General features: G+C 35.7%; 2 protein-coding genes across 2 annotated transcripts in view; both read left to right on the top strand.

The window, feature by feature from the left end:
* Nucleotides 1–599: 599 nt before the first annotated feature.
* Nucleotides 600–21133, top strand: Srp19 (signal recognition particle 19). Its single transcript, XM_080148845.1, has 8 exons — nucleotides 600–652; nucleotides 2700–2759; nucleotides 3599–3687; nucleotides 11043–11093; nucleotides 17804–17897; nucleotides 18923–18986; nucleotides 20017–20081; nucleotides 20790–21133. The coding sequence occupies exons 1-8, from the start codon at nucleotides 625–627 to the stop codon at nucleotides 20900–20902; spliced, it is 564 nt and encodes a 187-aa protein (XP_080004971.1). The 5' UTR covers nucleotides 600–624; the 3' UTR covers nucleotides 20903–21133.
* A 2422-nt stretch (nucleotides 21134–23555) lies between these two features.
* Nucleotides 23556–23881, top strand: part of smo (smoothened, frizzled class receptor) — a 64094-nt gene continuing 63768 nt past the window's right edge. Inside the window, exon 1 of the mRNA XM_080148836.1 lies at nucleotides 23556–23693. Within this exon, the coding sequence (XP_080004962.1) occupies nucleotides 23595–23693 (99 nt within the window). The 5' untranslated portion in view covers nucleotides 23556–23594. The remainder of the gene's footprint in view (nucleotides 23694–23881) is intronic.

Genomic DNA, 23881 nt, shown 5'->3' with positions numbered 1-23881 from the left:
ATGACCAAAGTTCGCGCGGGGTATTTTTCGGTAACGTCGAAAAAAAAATTCAAATTCGATTTTTAAGATCAATTTTCAGGTTTTCTTTGGTAAAATCTAAAATTCAATATGGGCTTTTAAGAATTAGGCCAAAAAGTGAATAGAACAGATTTTTTTATATAAAAAAATTTAATGTTATTTTGAAAGAAAATTTTTGTGAAAAAAAAAATCGAAATTTCTCGTCTTTTAAAAAAAATGATTTTTGACATAGAAGGAATAGTCCGATCTTTATGAAAATTTTTGTGGATAATCCCTATTACCTATACTAATTATGATTATTTATGTTTGACTGGCCGTTTGGCCGTTTTTCATCGATTTTTTTTAGGTTGAAAAGACGTTACCCACAATGCCCCACCATGGGGCATTTATCGGTAATTTCTTTGAGTCCAGTTATGACAAACTTCTAAAAGTCCTAGGATAACGTCCTATTAGGACCTGATAGTCCTTTCCGTAAGCTTTCTAATGGTCTTGGTCCCATTTAAAAATATTAATATTTACCCCATTTTTTTTTCAAAAAACCGAAAAAATTACCGGTAATGCCCCGCCTCACCCTATTTTTTTTCAGATTTTGAAAGGGGTGTAAAAATGGCTACAATCGCGGGAGTAGCGCCAGGTAAAGTGGATATAATTTGTTTTCAGTATGGCTTTGTAACCGATTAATATCAGCAAGATTAGAACCGGTACTCAGCCATACTGAAAAATTACGTATAGCATTATAGTAAAGACAATTTTCCACGAATATTACATTAAAAATCATAAATTATAATCTACCAGTAATGTTAGACCTGTTTATCATATATTTTTTAATATCCGTGGAAAGCTGTCTGTAATTGATGCGTTGAATATTTATTATCTCCCAAGCTTATACTTTTCATTTAAAAAAGGATGACAACATGTACAATAATATTTGTGGTGTCAGAACTGAAACATTCTGGTAACGATTATAGAGTTTTCACTCTTTCCTATTTATTACATGAATCGGATTGTCAAGTTTTAAATCGATAGGACAATTACAACATGCCATAGTAATCGGAATTAGATAACCGTTATGGATTGACGGACCGACCCTGATTATAGAAATCCTCGTCTTTTAAAATTATAAATATAATATATTAACAAACTATTTTTTCAAAAAACTTATCAGAAGATTATATTATATTTTATTTCTTTTTAACAAATTTGTAATCAACTTCTGATGAAAATTAAACATAATTTTAATCAAGTTTTATTTTTGGATCTAAAATAATGAATTTTCATCAAAATCAACCCAATTATTAAAAATTAATCATGGACGGACAAGGGATATACTTTTATCTAGTGTTTGCTATCCGTCCAAATTTTGGACAGGATTCGGATTCTTACAAAAATCCACCCAAAAATTAAACGGATTCCGGATTCTAGCAATATTTTAAAAGGCCTTTTTAAAATTAAATTAAGGGATTTTACCGGGTACTGGGAAGAATCAAAAGCTGCGTTTTTTCATATTTTCACAGTAGCTTTTCTCCTATTTCTAGACTCTACATCGGCCAAAATGACTTAAAAATTAAAATATATAGGTATTCGGACCAAAAAACTCAAGAAGTAATTTTTGTCTAACAATTAACAATCCGAATCTGCTAGTAAAATATTCCAAAATTGTCAAAAAATTGGACGGATTCCGGATTCGGATTGCCAACCCTACTTTTATCCAAAATAATTCAACAGATATCTAAATCATTTCCATGAATATTTGGTAACTAATGACATAATTGCTAGTATGCTTTTGACCGCTTTATAATATACTAGCGGCTTCGACCCTGGCCTCTAGGGGCTTTGCCCGAAAAGGTAATTTAAAAAAAAATATTAAGTAAATACTTCTGGTGCTGCGACCATTAATTTTACATTAATCTTAAATTAATTGCCTAAAAAAAATGAGGGGTATTTTTTTTGTTTTAGGGGGGGTTGTGGGTTAAGAGATATAAGTTTTCCGGAATTTAAAAGTAGGGAGTAGATTTGAAATCTGCATCAAATTTTAAGGATTTTTTATAAAATTCGTTTTTTGTAAAATTCTTTATCTAAAAACGAAAATACATTTTAAGTTAATTAATTTTGACCAATAGGATAGGTGGATTTTAAACTACTTGCGCTCTAATTGGTTGAATGATGTACGACATCCAATCAGAGCGCAGATTTTTTAAATCCACCAATCACAAATGCCAAAATTAATTAACTTAATTTGTATTTCCGCTTTTAGATAAAGAATTATACAAAAAACGAATTTTATAAAAAATCCTTAAAATTTGATGCAGATTTCAAATTTACTCCCTACATTACAATTCCGGAAAACTTATATCTCTTATTGTGGGTGTCCCACCCCCAAGAAAAAAGCCTAAAAACACTACAGGACCAGTAGGTATATTCCCTTAAGAGTAGAATCTAATCGGTTCAGTGGTTACCCCCCCTCCCCCCCCCCCCCATCCACCAATCAACACAGGCAGATACCAAGACTAGGAGGGGAAAGGGGAGGGGGAGAAAAATATAACTTTATTGTATTTATTTGTTGTAGGGCCAGGATATGTAGCACCCGGACACCCTCACTATCAACACAAGCAGATACCAAGACTAGGAGGGGAAAGGGGAGGGGGAGAAAAATATAACTTTATTGTATTTATTTGTTGTAGGGCCAGGATATGTAGCACCCGGACACCCTCACTATCAACACAGGCAGATACCAAGACTAGGTAAGCTCTTTTTTTATCCTTATACTAAAGGTACAGGATGTTTGTCTGTGCGTGTGTCTGTACCGAAGGATCTCGCTAACCGCTAAACCGATCGGGTTCTCCTTTACAGGTTAGCTTCTCATAGGTCCCGGGAAGGTTTATAACTATTTTCTTGGGGGGTGGGAAACCCCTAACCCCCCCAAAAAACGAAAAATCCCCCACCCCCCCCCCAAAAAAAATGATTTTTTTTATCTAAAATTAAAAATGAGGGGTGGGGGGCACCGCTCTCCAAAAAAAAAAAAAATTTTACTTTTTCTTTTGAATTCTAAAATAAGAAATTGGGTTATTAAATTCGACTCTCTCCTCCTCAAGTGCCCCTAGAGGCCTCTAGGGGGTGTAGCCGCTAATAATGGATATAGAATAAGTGGATATTGTCAGAGATTCTTGCACACCCTAATAAAATGTTTTTTCCAGCTGACTAATATAACGATATCCTTAAACTATATAGGAATGTATTAGATAATAACCAAGTAAATTATATTAGCAACCCATTGACGAAAAATTCCCCATTCACAAAATCTACGTATTTTATAGCCATTTTTTTCAATGGAGGTAATTAGGTGGGGAAGAGGAGAAGTCGATCCTCAACTTTCAATCTTAGTTATGAAAAGAAAAAGATGAAAATTTCTATATCTATCTATCCTTAAGAAATGGTGCATTTTTTTCATAACTATTATCTATCTATCTATTTATCTGTAGGTCCCTGAAATGAGAACCGGAGCCATGATGAGCCAGAGAGATTGATCTGTATCTATCTATCTTGCTAGCCAGCTAACTAGTATTTATCTATCTATCTATAGGTCCCTGGAATGAGAACCGGAGCCATGATGAGCCAGAGAGATGGATCTGTATCTATCCAGCATACCTCAACAGCAAGAAATCCATTAAGGTACAAATTAGCCAGCTGGGAGTTAATTTTATTAGGGTATGCGAGAATTTCTTACAGGGTTCCAGAGCCGGGAGCCGCCATATTTTGCCGAGTCAAAGATGTAGCCGTTATTTTATTTTAAAAACGACTTAACCTAACCTAGCCAGCAATGAGCTACGTTTATTTCAAAGTTTATTTGTGGTCCAAGTACGATAGGGGGGAAACTACAAACAATCCTTTTAAAAATACTTTTTAAAAAGAAGATATAACAAATATTATTTGCATTTGTTGAAAAAATCCATTGTATTCCATTACTAGTTCGCCTGTATTCGAACGGTTAAATAAGGACATAATAATAGCCTTAGGACTAAGACTTAAATCTAAAAATAAATAAAAACCTTAAACCATCATAGGGCCTATGTCCTCTTAAATGGACTTTATGTAAAGTAGTAAGCTTTTTTGTCTGGTTCTCATTTACAGTGAAGCTTCTTATAGGTACAGCAAAGGTTTTTAACTATTTTGTGGGAGGTTATCTCCACTTTCCCAGTAGAAAAATGAATTTTTTCCTCCCCCCAAAACAAAATTATAATTTTTTTTACTTTTCTTTTTAAAACTCAAATTGGAAATGGGAGGGGGATGGGTTGACTTTTCTCCACCCAGCCTAAGTACCCCTAGAGGCTTGTAGGTGCGTAGCCGCTAGTGAATGATAAAAAAATTGGAAAAAATACCAAAATATTTTTAATAGATAAGTCTTATTCATCTTATTAACAAGTTCTCTCAAAAGAAAAGAAAAAGACATAAATAATTAGATTTAGTATAACATGAATCTGAAATGTAACAAAACAAGGATGACAACATCCTAAAATCAGGAATCTAATGGCCGATAAATTGATGTAAATCCCTAATGATGACACGCAAAATTATATATAAAGAATAGTGTTTGAAACGTATATACACTCAACTTATTAAACCAACCAATCAAAACTCCATTAAGTCCCCAAAGATGTAAAGCCGACAAATATAAAACTTATGCAAAATATGCAATAAACATCCCATTGTCCCCTCTCTCTCCTTTCCTAAAATGCCAAACTAAAATAGGAAGGGGATCTACTAAGAGAACAAACAGTTTTGAGCTTACATGCCCCTAGAGGTAAGGTGCAAAAATTAATATGGGATGGCTAATCAACTCATTTATGCAATAAAAGCTTCCATTTTAAAAACCAGCTCGTTACTTTTAAAAATAAGCTCATAACTTAAAATTTTAGTGTTTGGGGCGGTCTTTTGCACCACTAGTCCCTAGAAGGAAAGTCCCAAAATTCAATTTTCAATTTTTTACAGGTAGATCCAATTATATAAGAGAGTTTACAAAAAGAATTAGGTTGATAACTATAATAACAAGTTGTATTTATTAAAACGAAGCCTTATTTGTTTACGGACTTAAAAATAAACTAAGCTTTATACCTAGTATTACATAAGTTGTTAAGTCAAATTTAATGAGTTTGTTTTTTTTAGATATTTTTCATCTAGCAAATTACCTAGATTTATCTATAATACAAAGTAGAACGATGTCTGTCTGTCCGTCTGTTTGAAGCTTAAGATCCCACTAACCGCTGAACCAATTGAGTTCTACTCTTCTAAGAATATACCTACTGTTACTGGGGTGGTTTTAGGCTATTTTCTTGGGGGGGTGGGTCACCTACGACCCCTCAAAAAAGCAAAAAATTCTCCCCCTCCCGGATTTTTTCTTTTTGTAAACTAAAACAAATAAGTGGGGTTTTGGATTTTATATAGGAGAGGACTTCCTTATACCTTTTAGGGCTTCGCCCCTAGATGTCAGGGGTGAAGCAGCTAGTATAATACAAAGTATAACGATATCCGTCCATCTATCTATCTGAGATTAATTTGTAGTGAGTTGTAGAGGAGTGTCACTACCTTAGAATTAAATTTGGGAAGACCTGCCTCCCCTTTTTTACACACCCTATTGGTTTCACAACTCCCTGTTTAGTTGCTGTGCACATCCCAAGTTTGTTTTAGAAATGATATTTTTGGGGATTATGGTTATAGAGTAGCTGAAGTGCTAGTGACAATGCTATATTACCAGGGATCTTAGGGGATAAGACAATGGCCAGTAGATTGATTTTATCTCCAAATCAGGATAAACAAAATTACCTCTTTTGTAGAATAAAGCTATTGGAAAAAAGTTTCTACTAATGTTGGCAATCCGTCTAAATTTAAGACCAGATTCAGATTCTTACAAGAATCTGTGCAAAAATAAAACGGATTCTCCGCGGATTCCGGATTCTTATTTTTTTTTGACGGAGTCCAGATTCTAGCAACATTTTAAACGGCTTTGAAAAATAAATAAATTAGGAGATTAAATTATACCGGGTACTGGAAAGAATCTAAAGCTGCGTTTTTTCATATTTTCTAATCTCCACTTAGTGGTGTGTGTGAGGAGAGATGGGGGGGGGGGGTTGAGGTGGTGATCTTTGCCTTCAAAGAGGGTGGGGGGGGGGGGGTGAAAGAAAAAACTCAAGACGCTAAATTTAGCCAAATAATTAAGAATCCAAATCCACTTTTTATAAAAATGGATTCGGATTCTGGATTCCAAAATTCGGCGGATTCGGGATTCTGGATTCCGGATTTGGATTCTGATTGCCAACCCTAGTTTCTACACTACTTAACTTGTTTGTAACAACCAATAAAGATTTCTTAAAAGTATCCAAAGTTTTTACATTAACGATTGAGAAATTTTGCTTTTGTAAAACTTTTGTTACCATGATTTACAGTTCAATGTCCTCTTCCTTGTGCAAGAGTAAAGATAATTTTATCATCCATTGTCCAATCCCCCTGTATTCATAATACAGGGTGTTTTTTTTAATGGAACAAAGCTATTGCTGAATGTAACCCACTTGCCATTAACAGAAATTAATTATCAATATCTTAATTTCTTCATTGGGTTGGGGAGTTTTACATAAGAAAAAAATATTTATCGATTTTCAACAAATTATGCCTTAAAAACTGGTTTTTCCAAAGTACCTATTTTTGGAAGATTTTTGGATCATGACCAATTTAAAGAGTGTGCAAAATGCGTATATTTTTAAAAATCAAATTGTATGGCTTGTTTTAATAGTGGAAAAATAATACGCATACCGTTAGAATTCTCATAAACTCTAGTTTTTGGAAATATATGTATCATATTCATGTTATTTGTATTAGGTATAGAAGCTAAAGGGTGTGCAAAAAAAAATGCGGACATTTTTAAAATTTAGATTGCGCGGCTTGTGTTAACAGTAGAAAAATGTTATGCATATCGTTAGAACCGTTAGGAAGTCTACTTTTGGGAAATATAAAAACGATTCCTCTGCTAGGTATAGTTTAGGAGCGATGTGGTAAAATGTCCCAACTGCCTTAAAACTTGACTTGCGAGTAAATCATTAAAGATTAAAGTATGTAAAAAAATATGTACCTTTTTAAAATTCAAATTGTGTTAACCTTGTGTTAATAGTAGAACAACGTTATGCATACCATTAGAATCGCTATGAAGTCTATTTTATGGAAATATAAAAACCATTACTGTGCTACTTATAGTTTAGGAGCTACGTAGTAGAATGTCCCAACTGACTTAAAACTTGACTTGCGAGTAAATCATTAAAGATAAAAAAAAGGGTGTGCAAAAATGCAGACATTTTTAAAATTCAAACTGCTCGGCTTGTGTGAATAGTATAAAAATGCTATGTATATCGTTAGAATTGTCATAAGCTCTATATTTTGGAAAGATAAGTACGATTTTTGTGCTATTTTTAGGTTAGGAGCTGTATTGATAAATGTCAGAAAAGTGGAAATTTTTTTTTTGAGTTTTAAGTCAGTTGGGACATTCTACCACATAGCTCATAAATTATACGCAGCATATGAATGGTTCTTATATTTCCATAAAATAGAGTTAATAGTGATTCCATAGGTATGCAAAACATTTTTCTACCATTAACACAAGCCGAGCAATTAGAATTTAAAAATGTACGTATTTGCATTTGCATACCCTTTAATTTAATCTTTAATGATTTACTTGCAAGTCAAATTTTTAGCCAGTTGGGCCATTTTACCACATAGATCCTAAACTATACGTAGCAGAGGAATCGTTCTTATATTTCCAAATAAAAGACTTTCTAGCGGTTTTAACGATATGCGTAACATTTTTCTACTATTAAAACAAGCCGCGCAATTTCAATTTAAAAAATGTCCGCATTTTTTTTGCACACCCTTTAGGTTGGAAAATGTGAGGAAGGTTGAAATGTTTTAAGTAAGTTGGGACATTTTACCACTTAGCTCCTTTACTATACGTTGCACAGAAATAGTTCTTAAACACCCAAAAACTAGGGTTTACAACGATTCTAACGATATAAATAACATTTTTCTACTATTAACAAAAGCCGTGCAATTTGAATTTTAAAAATGTACGCATTTTTGCACACTTTTTAAATTGGTTATGATCCAAAAATCTTCCAAAAATATGTACTTTGGAAAAACTGGTTTTTAAGACATTATTTGTTGAAAATTGACAAGCATTTTTTTCTTATACAAAACTCCCCAACCCATTGAAGAAATTAAGATATAGATTATTATTTTCTTTCAATGGCAAGTCGGTTATATTAAGCAATACTTTTGTTCCATTAAAAAAAACACCCTGTATAAGAAAGAATGTCTGCTTACTGAGAAACTGTTAATGAATTATTGGATTAAAAGGAGGAATCCTTACTTTCTTCACTTTCCTTCTTATAAATAAGTTCATAAGATATTAAATAATATAGGTATATAATAATGAAGCCCTTTTCTGTTATATTTTTAATTAAAATAACAAGAAAAAAATTAAAAATATCTTTTGAAAATTAATTTGATATTTCTATAATTAAGTTCAAAAATAAATATAAACTAGAATTTTCTAGATTTGATTTTCATAGGGTGAGGCGGGGCTGAACTGGTAATTTTTTCGGTTTTTTTGGAAAAAAAATGGGGTAAATATTAATATTTTTAAATGGGACCAAAACCATTAGAAAGCTTACGGAAAGGACTATCAGGTCCATAAAGGACGTTGTCCTAGGACTTTTAGAAGTTTGTCATAATTGGACTCAAAGAAATTACCGATAAATGCCCCATGGTGGGGCAAAGTGGGTAACGTCTTTTCAACCAAAAAAAAAAAAATCGATGAAAAACGGCCAAACGGCCAGTCAAACATAAATAATCATAATTAGTATAGATTATAGGGATTATCCACAAAAATTTTCATAAAGATCGGACTATTTCTATGTCAAAAATCATTTTTTTTAAAAGACCAGAAATTTTGATGTTTTTTTTACAAAAATTTTCTTAAAAAATAAAATTTAATTTTTTTATATAAAAAAACCTATTATATTCACTTTTTGGCCTAATTCTTAAAAAGTCCATATTGAATTTTAGATTTTACCAAAGAAAACCTGAAAATTGATCTTAAAAATCGAATTTGAACTTTTTTTTTCGACGTTACCGAAAAATACCCCGCGCGAACTTTGGTCATTTTTGAAAAAAATATTGGATCTACTGCAGTTCATGGTAAAATATTGCTGGTAACGAATGCTTCCTGTTTCCTGGCAACATTAGAAGCTTCCTGGATCTAGCATAACACGTAATATTGCTGGAGCTACCAATGTTTAACTTTCCTGGTTGCTGGCAATTTATGCATATTCCTGGCTACTGGCATGTTTCAAATATTCCTGTTAAAAAGCAATATTTCCCTTTTATTACACTTACCCCACAATTCACTCTACTCGAAGTGGCATGTTTGTCTGATGTGGGAGGGAGGGTAGTGGTGTTTCTCTGTACTAATTTGGGGAGTTAGGATAAGGTATAAATTTTGCTCCGTTCTACAACAATTTATAGTAAATTAAAAACCTTAAACTAATCAAATGTAAATAATGAATTAGAAAGGGGGGGGGGGGGACAAATATGATAAATATTCTGTATTTCTGATTTTTATAAACAGTTAATAATACGTAGGCGTAAAAAGTAACAATATAAAAGTAGTCAGGAAAAACTTTAAGGGTAATAGGTCCTGGGAAGGTTTTTAACTATTTTAGTTGATTGGGAAGTCTAAAAAGGGAAGGGAATAGAATTATTTAAAATAAAAATCCCCCCTCTAACTAAACCATCAAACATGGCCGCGGCACTTTTTTATAATTAGGTTATTTTAGGTTACAGGGGTTAGTATTAAGTTTTGCATTAAGTTTTGTATCTCCCCTTCCCCCTTCTTAATATATTATAAAAATAAAGAGGACTGCCCAAATTTTGGCGCGAAAGTGGATATTAAGATAGAAACAGTTAAATTTAAAGGTAAAGATCCACTCTCTTAAATCCTTCCCCCACCTCCATTAGGAATGCACATAAAATAATTAAAATTACTGTCCCTTATTAATTGTTGCTGTTTACCCCCTAAGAAATTGTGAAAAAGGGTATGGGGTAAAAACTCCTGTAAGCCAGTATTCTTCTGTCATTGCTGGTAATTTGAAAAAATTTGCAGATTGCCAGCTAGAACCTAGGAACCTAGAATTTAGGGGAATTTGCGTGCTGCTGGATCCAGGAATCTTGTAATATTGCCAGGAACCAGGAAGCATTCGTTACCAGCAATATTTTACCATGAACTGCAGTAGATCCAAAATATTAACTCTACATTTAAGCTCTCAACGGATTTGGAAAGAGCGGGCAATTCTTAGTTCAAAAGGTTTTTACGGATCAGTTCTAGGTCTTACCAATTTTTGTGTATGTCGATCTTTATACACCTAGGTGAAAAAATTTTTGGAAAAAAAAAATTTTCGTCCGACTTTGAGACCCAAAAAGTACCCTTAAAATTCATCTCACAAAAATTTCATTTTATACTTTTTTGTAAGCAATTTAATAAGGAACAAATTTGCTTTTGTGTTTTTTTTTCTGTTAGTCGATTAGAACATGGAGAAAAATGTCATTTTCTAAAGGTGGGTAAAAAAAATAACCGGTAATGCCCCATACCGGTTAATGCCCCGCTTGACCCTATTTATTGTTTCGTAATTTGGTTTTAGTCTATTTATCTTCAAAAGGGGCAATTGTGTTTATCATAATTGATGGTTTACATCATTTTATCCTTCATTGTCTTATCCTATAAGATCCCTGCATTATCTGAAAAAGGTATCTCTTAAATATGAGAATAAAACAGCACAGCATAGGAAGAAAAGCATAACAAACAGACAGGCAGATGGACATAATTCTATATTTATTTATTTATTTCGAATGGTTGTTTTTAATAGCTTTTTACTTTGTAATGAGCGAAAGTGAGATCTTGATTTTTTTTTGCATTTTATTATCTTTTTTAGGATGGTAGAAGGATTCCCGCTGAAAAAGCCATCGATACCCCAACTTATGAGGTTAGCATAGTAATTTTAAGTTGGGGGGGGGGGGGGAGGGTTGCTCATAAAAGGGTGCGAGGGAGTTCATAGAAGGGTGCAAGGGAGTTCATAGAAGGGTGCGAGGGAGTTCATAGAAGGGTGCGAGGGAGTTCATAGAAGGGTGCGAGGGAGTTCATAGACGTGCAATCTTTTTTATTTTCGAGAAGGGGGTAAAAAATATGGATAGAAGATGTTTTTATGCCCCGCTCCCCAAAAAATGTACTCGAGGGGTAAATCTAATTTATTTCTATAAATCTTGACGGCTGTGTGATGGTTAACACCCCTTTGACGTCCTGGTGGGTTAGAGTATAGACGTTTTTACCACCTATGTTAAAATTACTAATGCTAATTAAAGGCCTTTAATTCCGTAATTTAAAGGTGAGCTGTTATTTCAATTGCTTCGCCAGTCAGTCTTTGTATGCGTGCCTTTAAGGATAAAAATTATTTACTCAGCTACTATAAAAGTTAAAGGGGGATGTGGAAAATAACCATTTGGGCAGGGGGGGGGGGGGGGTTTACTCGAGAACCCTTAGAGCTAGAGGGAGCTAATTTTGGATATAAGCTTCTATGGGGCCAAAGTTACTTTTAAAATTATCGTCGACCCCCCCCAAAAAAATTTTTTTTTGGGGGGGGGGGCGGGTTGATTATATTATAGGATGTTTCTCATAAACGACTTAAGTTAAATGGAGCAAACCTTGGGATACAAGTTTTGTAGGCCTATATTTGATTTTAGAATTATCGTTGACCACCCACCCACCCCAAAACCCCTAATTTGGGGGGGGGGGCGGGTGAATTATACTATAGGGTGTTTCTCATAAACGACTTGAGATAAATGGAGCAAACCTTAGGATACAAGTTTTGTAGGCCTATATTTGATTTTAGAATTATTGTTGACCACCCACCCACCCCAAAACCCCTAATTTGGGGGGGGGGGGGCAGGTGAATTATACTATAGGGTGTTTCTCATAAACGACTTGAGATAAATGGAGCAAACCTTAGGATACAAGTTTTGTAGGCCTATATTTGATTTTATAATTATCGTTGACCACCCACTCACCCCCAAACCCCTAATTGGGGGGGTGGGGGGCGGGTGGATTATACTATAGGGTGTTTCTCATAAACGACTTGCAGCAATTTTATTTTGGGTGCTACTCCCTTAGTTTTAGAGATAATTGGATGAAATCTTTTGGGCTGGGTCACTAATTACCCCAACTATTGGTATCTTTAAAAAAACGGCTGCGAGACCGCCGTTTACCGCCGCCACCAAAAATTTTTTTTTATTGCATTTCTTGACAAATTAGGCAATTTGCGGGGGATTTAGTCATTTTTTTCAAATTCTCGAAAAAAATAACATGGTCTCAAATGATTCCAAATTGCCTAATTCAGCGAGAAATGCAATAAAAAAATTTTTTTGGTGGCGGCTGTAAACGGCGGCAGGAGCGGCGGTCCCGCCGCCGTTTTTTTTTAAAAGATACCAATAGTTGGGGTAATTAGTGACCCAGCCCAAAAGATTTCATCCAATTATCTCTAAAACTAAGGGAGTAGCACCCAAAATAAAAGTCGAAACAAAATTGTAAGTAAAGGGGGGGGGGGGAATGTGGAGACTCGTCACACGACATACCAGCAATTTTATTTTGGGTGCTACTCCCTTAGTTTTAGAGATAATTCGATAAAATCTTTTGGGCTGGGTCACTAATTACCCCAACTATTGGTATCTTTAAAAAAAAACGGCTGCGAGACCGCCGCCGTTTACCGCCGCCACCAAATTTTTTTTTTTATTGCATTTCTCGCCGAATTAGGCAATTTGGAATCATTTGAGACCATATTATTTTTTTCAAAAATTTTTCGCCTTACAAGCAACCCTGCGGGGGATTTAGTCATTTTTTTCAAATTCTCGAAAAAAATAACATGGTCTCAAATGATTCCAAATTGCCTAATTCGGCGAGAAATGCAATAAAAAAATTTTTTTGGTGGCGGCTGTAAACGGCGGCAGGAGCGGCGGTCCCGCCGCCGTTTTTTTTACAGATACCAATAGTTGGGGTAATTAGTGACCCAGCCCAAAAGATTTCATCCAATTATCTCTAAAACTAAGGGAGTAGCACCCAAAATAAAAGTCGAAACAAAATTGTAAGTAAAGGGGGGGGGGGGGAATGTGGAGACTCGTCACACGACATACCAGCAATTTTATTTTGGGTGCTACTCCCTTAGTTTTAGAGATAATTCGATAAAATCTTTTGGGCTGGGTCACTAATTACCCCAACTATTGGTATCTTTAAAAAAAAAAACGGCTGCGAGACCACCAAATTTTTTTTTTTATTGCATTTCTCGCCGAATTAGGCAATTTGGAATCATTTGAGACCATATTATTTTTTTCAAATTCTCGAAAAAAATAACATGGTCTCAAATGATTCCAAATTGCCTAATTCGGCGAGAAATGCAATAAAAAATTTTTTTTGGTGGCGGCTGTAAACGGCGGCAGGCGGCAGGAGCGGCGGTCCCGCCGCCGTTTTTTTTACAGATACCAATAGTTGGGGTAATTAGTGACCCAGCCCAAAAGATTTCATCCAATTATCTCTAAAACTAAGGGAGTAGCACCCAAAATAAAAGTCGAAACAAAATTGTAGGTAAAGGGGGGGGGGGGAAATGTGGTGACTCGTCACACGACATACCAGCAATTTTATTTTGGGTGTTACTCCCTTAGTTTTAGAGATAATTGGATGAAATCTTTTGGGCTGGGTCACTAATTATCCCAACTATTGGTATCTTTAAAAAAAACGGCGGCGGGACCGCCGCTCCCGCCGCCCGCCGCCGTTTACCGCCGCCACCAAAAAAAAATTTTTTATTGCATTTCTCGCCGAATTAGGGAATTTGGAATCATTTGAGACCATGTTATTTTTTTCAATGGAATGCAATAAAAATTTTTTTTTTGGTGGCGGCAGTAAACGGCGGCGGGAGCGGCGGTCCCGCCGCCGTTTTTTTTTTAAAGATACCAATAGTTGGGGTAATTAGTGACCCAGCCCAAAAGATTTCATCCAATTATCTCTAAAACTAAGGGAGTAGCACCCAAAATAAAAGTCGAAACAAAATTGTAAGTAAAGGGGGGGGGGGAAATGTGGTGACTCGTCACACGACATACCAGCAATTTTATTTTGGGTGCTACTCCCTTAGTTTTAGAGATAATTTGATGGATTGGGCTGGGTCACTAATTACCCCTACTATTGGTATCTTTTTAAAAATAAACGGCGGCGGGACCGCCGCTCCCGCCGCCCGCCACCGTTTACAGCCGCCACCAAAAAAAAAATTTTATTGCATTTCTCGCCGAATTAGGCAATTTAGAATCATTTGAGACCATGTTATTTTTTTCGAGAATTTGAAAAAAATGACTAAATCCCTCGCAGGGTTGCTTGTAAGGCAAAAAATTTTTGAAAAAAATAACATGGTCTCAAATGATTCCAAATTCCCTAATTCGGCGAGAAATGCAATAAAAAAATATTTTTGGTGGCGGCGGTAAACGGCGGCGGGCGGCGGGAGCGGCGGTCACGCAGCCGTTTTTTTTTAAAGATACCAATAGTTGGGGTAATTAGTGACCCAGCCAAAAAGATTTCATCCAATTATCTCTAAAACTAAGGGAGTAGCACCCAAAATAAAATTGCTGGTATGTCGTGTGACGAGTCACCACATTTCCCCCCCCCCCCCCCCCTTTACTTACAATTTTGTTTCGACTTTTATTTTGGGTGCTACTCCCTTAGTTTTAGAGATAATTGGATGAAATCTTTTGGGCTGGGTCACTAATTACCCCAACTATTGGTATCTTTTAGAATTAGAATTTGAAAAAAATTACTAAATTCCCAACAGGGTTGCTTGTAAGGCGAAAAATTTTTGAAAAAAATAACATAGTCTCAAATGATTCTAAATTGCCTAATTCGGCGAGAAATGCAATAAAAAAATTTTTTTTGGTGGCAGCTGTAAATGGCGGTGGGCGGCGGGAGCGGCGGTCTCGCAGCCGTTTTTTTTAAAGATACCAATAGTTGGGGTAATTAGTGACCCAGCCCAAAAGATTTCATCCAATTATCTCTAAAACTAAGGGAGTAGCACCCAAAATAAAATTGCTGCAAGTCGATTATGAGAAACACCCTATAGTATAATCCACCCCCCCCCCAAAATTAGGGGTTTGGGGGTGAGTGGGTGGTCAACGATAATTATAAAATCAAATATAGGCCTACAAAACTTGTATCCTAAGGTTTGCTCCATTTATCTCAAGTCGTTTATGAGAAACACCCTATAGTATAATTCACCCGCCCCCCCCCCCCCCCAAATTAGGGGTTTTGGGGTGGGTGGGTGGTCAACGATAATTCTAAAATCAAATATAGGCCTACAAAACTTGTATCCCAAGGTTTGCTCCATTTATCTCAAGTCGTTTATGAGAAACACCCTATAGTATAATTCACCCGCCTTCCCCCCCCCCCCCCCAAATTAGGGGTTTTGGGGTGGGTGGGTGGTCAACGATAATTCTAAAATCAAATATAGGCCTACAAAACTTGTATCCCAAGGTTTGCTCATTTTATCTCAAGTCGTTTATGAGAAACACCCTATAGTATAATCCACCCGCCCCCCCCCCAAAAAAAAAAAATTTGGGGGGGGGGGGGTAGATATACCACACTTTTCTGGGATCTTGCTGAGTCAAGTATCAACTGTTGGGAATATCAAAGGATGACTCCATGCAAAATTTGAGCCGGATCCGGCCAAAACAGGCCGTGAATTTTATGAAAAACCGGTTTTTTCCGGTTTTTAGGAGGTATCTGTAAATCGATTCAGCTGGAGCAAAACCGGTTAGAGGTACAAAAATTTGTACTTCACATGAAATTTAGCCAATGCAATTGCCTACAAAAATGTACTTCATCATCAACTTGATTGGACAACTCTTTCCCCTCCTAAATGTCCATTAAAACCTCGGAAACGGCAAAAATCGCCAAAAATCACGCCTTCGGCGGCAAATAACGGCTAAACGGTCAGCCGGAGGCGAATGAAACATAAATAAAGAAATGTCTGCCTCAAAAAGTTGTTCAACATCAAAGAGATGCTTGAAGTCTCTAAAACGACTCCTTCCCCTCCTTTAAGGGGAAAAACTGAAAAAACGTGATTTTCAAAAGTATGCCCACTTCGTGGGTGTGGGGGGCACTGAACCCGTCACCCCAAGGTCACCAAATATAAAGTCTAGGCGGCCCACAATGCTGAATTTTCACCAAGTGAAGGTCTTGTGTCATTATCTCTTATGAGAAAAAAGTTATTAATTAATTAAAATTTCAAATTGTGATTTTTTGATGGATTTCTTTGATGAAATGACAGGCCGGTCAATTTTTAGGCCATTTTTTGCGGTTTTTGGGCCGTCACGCCCAAACGGTTTGAGATAATCTCACAGGACCTTTTGCCCAACCTAAGTTTGGTTATTTGTGAGGTCTAGGAAAAAAAAACAGACTTACGCAAAAGATTATAATTATAATCTTTACACAGAAAAATGGCACGAGGTGAGGGTTTGAGGGGGCAAAATGAGCCGACCAGCGATTTTTGACGGCGCGCAGCAACGTCGTGCTTCATCCAATCCGGGATTTTTTTTTCTTAGACCTTACTAATAACCAGGCTTAGGTCGGGCAAAAGGTCCCGTGAGAATTTCTCAAACCGTTTGGGTGTGACGGCCCAAAACCGCAAAAAAATGGCCTAAAAATTGACCGGCCTGTCATTTCATCAAAGAAATCCATCAAAAAATCACAATTTGAAATTTTAATTAATTAATAACTTTTTTCTCATAAGAGATAATGACACAAGACCTTCACTTGGTGAAAATTCAGCATTGTGGGCCGCCTAGACTTTATATTTGGTGACCCTGGGGTGACGGGTTCAGTGCCCCCCACACCCACGAAGTGGGCATACTTTTGAAAATCACGTTTTTTCAGTTTTTCCCCTGAAAGGAGGGGAAGGAGTCGTTTTAGAGACTTCAAGCATCTCTTTGATGTTGAACAACTTTTTGAGGCAGACATTTCTTTATTTATGTTTCATTCGCCTCCGGCTGACCGTTTAGCCGTTATTTGCCGCCGAAGGCGTGATTTTTGGCGATTTTTGCCGTTTCCGAGGTTTTAATGGACATTTAGGAGGGGAAAGAGTTGTCCAATCAAGTTGATGATGAAGTACATTTTTGTAGGCAATTGCATTGGCTAAATTTCATGTGAAGTACAAATTTTTGTACCTCTAACCAGTTTTGCTCCAGCTGAATCGATTTACAGATACCCCCTAAAAACCGGAAAAAAACGGTTTTTCATAAAATTCACGGCCGGTTTTGGCCGGATCCGGCTTAAATTTTGCATGGAGTCATCCTTTGATATTCCCAACAGTTGATACTTGACTCAGCAAGATCCCAGAAAAGTGTGGTATATCTAGGGGGGGGTCGACGATAATTTTAAAAGTAACTTTGGCCCCATAGAAGCTTATATTCAAAATTAGCTCCCTCTAGCTCTAAGGGTTCTCGAGTAAACCCCCCCCCCCCCCCCTGCCCAAATGGTTATTTTCCACATCCCCCTTTTCTCTACAAATAAACATCCAGAATGTAGCTTACTTGGTCTGTCAGTGCGCCAGTCTTGCTTTTCAAGTAAACGATGTTTCTGATGCATAATTGAGGAAAGTTGATCTCTTTTTAGGAGATTAAGATGGTTTTGGATGAGGCGAAGTTTGATTATATTCTGGAGAGGAAATTCTACTCGAGAGAAAGAAGGAAGGAGCCTCCCTATATTGGTAGGATTTATGAAACACTTTTCTCGGGGCTAAAAAACTGGTTTTGATCTTATAATTGTACTTATTATATCAGCGGAAAGCTGCTTATAATATGAAGCGAGAAATAAACATTCCAGTATGGCTTCAAAAATTAATGTCCCATCTGGTTTAAATCAAAAGAATAAATACCAGTTTTGTATAAATCTTATTTTTCATTTTAATATCTGCTAATGTGTGTCGGTCCGACTGTAATGCATTTGGTGGCTATTTTGAAAAATGAGATTTTCTCGGCTGGTATAAAAGACCTATGATTTTTTTCATAGATTTCTTCGATTGTTCAGCATCTTTTTTATGGTTCACTTTGTTTGTATGTTCGTTTGTATTGGATCAACAAAGAAGATTTGATTTCTAAAGTTAAAACATAAAAACTTGATCTGCCTATTTTTGTTCAGTGAACCTTTACGGATTTTTGTCCGTCCGTTTGTTCGTAGTTTCTTGATAATTTAACATGTTTCGTTTTAAAAGCGAAGCTTTTCTATAATTAGGTTCGGTCCGTCCGGAACGGATAGCTCTTTTCGTTAATTTAGGCATGTCAGAGTTGTCCTATAGATTTCAAACTTTGCATGGTGATTCCTGTAGTAGTAGTAGGTATAATTTAGAAAGCGTAGCAGCTCTATAATCAATACTAGAATGTCCCTAGGTCCATATAAAAACAAGTCGATTTTTAACTTTTTTAACAACAAATCTGTATGTGATATTATTATCCGATGGATCTGATTTTTTAAAAACTGATTCCTGGGACAACAAAGAACAATGTTATAAGCTAAGCATCTGTATAATCAAGTCCTAAAATGTAAGTATGTCCCTAAACATTATCCTGTATTTCAGCAGTTTTTAACAAATTTTCTAACAATTTTTTTTTCGACTTTTACATTTATATATTCTGATTAATCAGTTCAAACACTCTACAAGTGTTAATGTTCGTTTTTCCTATCGTTTCATAGGTTCGCTTTTATGGATGTTGTCATCCTTGTTTTTTTTTGTAGGAAGATTCCGTGTTCATTTGAAAGACAAGGAAGGAGAGTTTGTAAAGCCTGAATTCCAAACTAGGTAAGGCTTTTCAGGGATATTAAGGGATAAGACACAATGGATGGACTATAAATTGGTATACAACCGGTACCGTTGATTAACTTATTGTTGAAAAGTTTGGACACTGGTCAGCAGTTTTTACCAACAAATCAAGATTTATTAAAAGTACCCAAAGTTATTAAGCTAACGCAATTAACAACTTGATTATAAAGCTTTGGGTACCAGTATAATTTACGGTATAGTGTTTGTTTTCTCCAGGGATAGGAAAATGAAAGAAAGTGTCCATTCTTTTGATCAAAACTATTTGTTGAGGAGTTTTGACACTCAATTTAAAGAATCAACCTATCAAGATTTAATAAAAGTACCTAAAGTTTTTTAAGCTAAAAAATGAACAATTTGATTTATTAAAAACTTTGGGTACCAGTATAGTTACAGTCAGGGTTGTCAAATCGGGCGGGCGGTTTTGGGCAGGCGCTTTTGGGCGGGTGGTTTTGGGCCGCCCTTTATCGATCCTTTTTGGGCATATTTGGGCACCCCCCGTTTTGGGGGTTGAAAAAAGGGGATGGGGTGAGTGAAAAAAGAGGAGGTGAGGGCGGGCCTATTTTTTTTGGGTGATATTAACTATTATATAAATTAGTAAGCTTTTTTGTATCTAGAGAAGGATTTCGCTAACCGCTGAACCGATATGGTTTACCTTTCCAGTGGAGCTTTTATAGGTCCTGAGATGGTTATAGGCTATTTTATTTGAAATAACAAGTCTCGGTATGTTTTTAGGCTATTTCATAACCTTTTTATATGCTTTTTACGACATTTGCCGAAAAGGGTGCCCAAAATCCCTTTTGGGCGCCGAAAACCCGCCCAAAACCCTTTTGGCGAATTGGGCGGCCCGTTATCAAAAACAATGCCCAATATGACAACCCTATGACTAATTGGAATGCATATATAATGATTCTGGATACTCCAAACTTTAACCTTTCTTTTAAATAAGGCTTTAAACCAGACAAATATACTAAGCTTCCCAGAAAATAAAACAACTTATTGAATGTTTTAGGGACTCTATTATGCTGTTCATTGCTGAGAAGATACCTGAGCTCAAGTCAAGAACAAATCCTAAACGTAAGAATAGTTTTATATGTAGTAATGAATATATGTATGTGAATATTGTGAGGGATGCTAATATTGATGAAATATTTCTCCCAGCTGGCTAATGTAACGAAACCCCCCACAACATCCCCCGGCCACGGAAGAATTTAATGTCCAATATCTAAGGACTATATTTGTAACCCAAATTGACGAAAAATTCACAATATCCACGAATTCTATATTCAATTCATTTATGTAGTAAAGTTATAATTGCTGCGTCACTTATGATTACAATTTTTTTTTAGTTTACTTCACTTTTTTATTCACTAGCGGCTACGCTCCTAGAAAATAGGGGCTCCATATTGGAAAAAGAGATTTTGATCAAAAAATAGTATAAAACCACCCTAGAATATAATTTTAGATACCTATTAAAGTTGGCTCAAATTATCTTGGGATCTATTTAAAGCTTACCTAAAAGAAAGAACTCAATTAATCTTGTGTTTAGCGAGATTTTAATGCACAGAAAAAATAGGGGCGATTTCTCTGGGGAGGGTGGAGGTAACTAACCCAAAAATAGTTATAAACCTTCCTAGGACCCGGGAGAACGATATATATTCAATGGTTAGCAAGGTTCTTTGGACAGAAAGACACACACACACACAAATATCCTGTTACTTTTAAAACAGGATTATTCACAACAAAGTCCGGACATTCTGACTAGGTATAATATTTATTTTTTAGCTATCGAGACCAACCCCTGGGCCCTGTATGGAGGACAGATGCAGCCAGCAGCTGCCGCTCAGCCAGCCGCCGCAACTGGAGGTCATGGCAAGAAGAAAAAGGGAAGGAAATGAAGATAATAGCATTTAACAAATTGTTTCCGATGCCTTGCCTTTGATTTATGAACTTTTTATTAAATATGTTTAATTTTGAGACTAAAACCTTTTTTATTTATATTTTTTGTTTGTTCTAAAATTAGGCATTTTATTTAAATTTCATGTTACGAAATAAATTTTCTAATTTGCAATTGCATCTCTTTTTTGATAGAATTGTTGTATTAAATTGAATTTTAATATTGTTTCAGAGTTAGCAATGACAAAATGTATTTTAGACAATATGCGAAAATTTTGGTTTTGATTGCTGCAGCCGCCAAACTAAATGTACATTCTGCGCCAGCTGATTTCAATGACGTCATATCAGCAGTGATTTATGACGTCACAACAGCTGTTTCCAGTGATGATGACGTCATTACAAAAGATTTATTTGATGTAATAACAGCTGCAGATGACTTCACGACAATAAAGAATATTGATTTCAGTACTGCCACAACGGCTGACCCTAATGACGTCACACCAGATAACACAATTGACGTCACAACAGCTGACTTTAGTTACGTCTCATCAAATACTGTTGCATCAAAACAAAATGGCGGCACTTTACTAGATGTCACAACAGCTAACCCTAATAACGTCACAACAAGTACTGTTGCATTAAAACAAAATGGCGGCACGATACATGATGTCACTACAGCTGACAATAATGACGACAAAACAAGTACTTTTGTATTAAAACAAAATGGCGGCACGATACAAGATATCACAACAGCTGAACCTAATGACGTCACAACAAGTACTGTTGCATCAAAACAAAATGGCGGCACAACAAAATACGCTGTCTTAGTAAATGTAGAAAATACACAAACTGTAAATAATGACAATACCGTACTAGTACCTGATGTAAATATAGTTGAACTTGTAAATGATAAAGAAGATGATCTGAATGCTTCCAACTTATCTCCTGTAGTACCTGAAAATGTTACACCCACAATTAATTATGAATCTGGTGAAAAATCTTCCAATGATTTGGCTGTGAATAATAAAAAATCCGCAAAACATTTAATAAAAAGTTTATTTGACGAAGATTACCCTGATTATCTAGGAAAGGATGATATTTTATTAAGTAATGAAGATGCTTTAAAGGTCCTAGAAAATATGTTTATATGTCAAGTTGATGCTTAATGACACATTCGTTGGCTTAAAAACTGTAAGGGACTTTAACAATCTTTATTGGGTTAATACTTTAAATCTACGGAAGGGGTTTACTACAATTTATCGTTCATTGTCATATACTACTATACATGGCTTGGCTATACTCAGAAAATGCCTATTTCAAAACGCTGATCACAAATTATTTCAATAACGCTCAATTTTAATTGAAGCCATTGAATAAGGGGGGGTTTTTTAATGCAACCATCTCGTAATCAGTGAGCAAATGACACTTAGAATTCGAATTTCAATCTGAACTTTTGCATGAGTAATCCTTGGTAGGTCTATTTTCCCTAAATCGAACAAAAAGTTGGAAAAGTAACGGCTAGCGGCTCAGCCGTTCAGCCGTTTTTTGCCTATTTTCAGAGTAAATCCATCATCAATTACGTAGGAATCGACATTTTAAAACATATTTTTGGTTTAATTCATGTTAAATGATAGCAATAACCAATTTTAAAACTTCTAGTACCAACAGCTACCGTCTAGAACCGTTTGATAGCGTTTTGGAGTAGTAAAGAGTATTATGTTGATAGAGGTTTCGTGACTTATTTGCAGTATAAATATCAAAAAAATGGCAAAATAGCTGAGCCGCCAGCCGTTAGCCGTTACTTTTCCAACTTTTTGTTCGATTTAGGGAAAATAGACCTACCAAGGATTACTCATGCAAAATTATAGATGGAAATTCGAATTCTAAGTGCCATTTGCTCACTGATTACGAGATGGTTGCATTATACGATGCTATACCTAAATGATTTTTCAGTATGGCTGAGAACCGGTTCTAATCAAGCGGAGGTTAATCGGTTTCGAAGCCATACTGGAAAGAATTGTTTTTTAATAGAGGACCTCTGCACTGAATAGGTTCATGTTCTGTTACAGAAACCTGACCCTAGCTAAAGTATAAAGTTTATGCTTAAATAATATCACTCCAATACTCATGTAAAGGGTTTTACATGAAAAAAATCCATCAAAAATATTGCCTTTTCAAAAATGTCAGAGACCCTAATTTTAAAAAGGGGTTAGTTTCAATAATAGCGAGGATGCTTAAATTGATAGGTTAAACATAAGAGCTCAGCTTAGATTGAGAGAGAGGGGGAGGGAGGGGAGATAATAGAAGGTTAACTTACAGATTTAAAAAAAATATTTTTTATACATAGCGGAAACGCACTTAGCTAAGAAGGGGGGGGGGGAAGGAGTTCCCTATAATTTTAGTTTTTAAATATTTTTTTGGGTGGGAGACTTTTTGGGACGATTTATGAGAAGCAGGCTACAATGTAACTGAGAATCTTATTGGTTCAGCGGTTAGCTAGATAAATCGGTACAGATAGAACAGACAAACATCCGTTTACTTTTATACAAGGGTTGAATATTATTTAATTATGTGCTGAAGCTTAGTATTGATATTATTACTTAACTACCTACCTATTTATTTATGAGATATTTATCCTTTAATGTCTAATTTTTAGGCACCTCAACAACTATTGTACCAGCTGCAGATGTACCTATGTCTGGTACCTCTGAGAATACCAATCTAAGCCAGGAATCTGTCCTAAGTCCAAGCTTGATTACTTTATCCAGAGAAACTTCCCAACAGTTTAAAAAGGTAAATTATCAGGGGGGGAAATGGTATTATTGACTGTAAATAATTTTTAGTGGAGATTACTATACATTGATTTGTCCGTCTGTCTGTCGGTCAGGTTTCAAATGACATAAACCTTTTCTTTTAAAGGTTTCGTGAGTTTCTTTGAGTTTTTGCATAACATCTCTCTTTGTTATATTTGTTATGACATC

This window comes from Acartia tonsa, chromosome 14 (genome assembly GCF_053477335.1).
Source record: "Acartia tonsa isolate MP-2025a chromosome 14, ASM5347733v1, whole genome shotgun sequence".
NCBI classification, from domain to species: domain Eukaryota; kingdom Metazoa; phylum Arthropoda; class Copepoda; order Calanoida; family Acartiidae; genus Acartia; species Acartia tonsa.
This window is presented reverse-complemented; position numbering and strand designations above follow the sequence as displayed.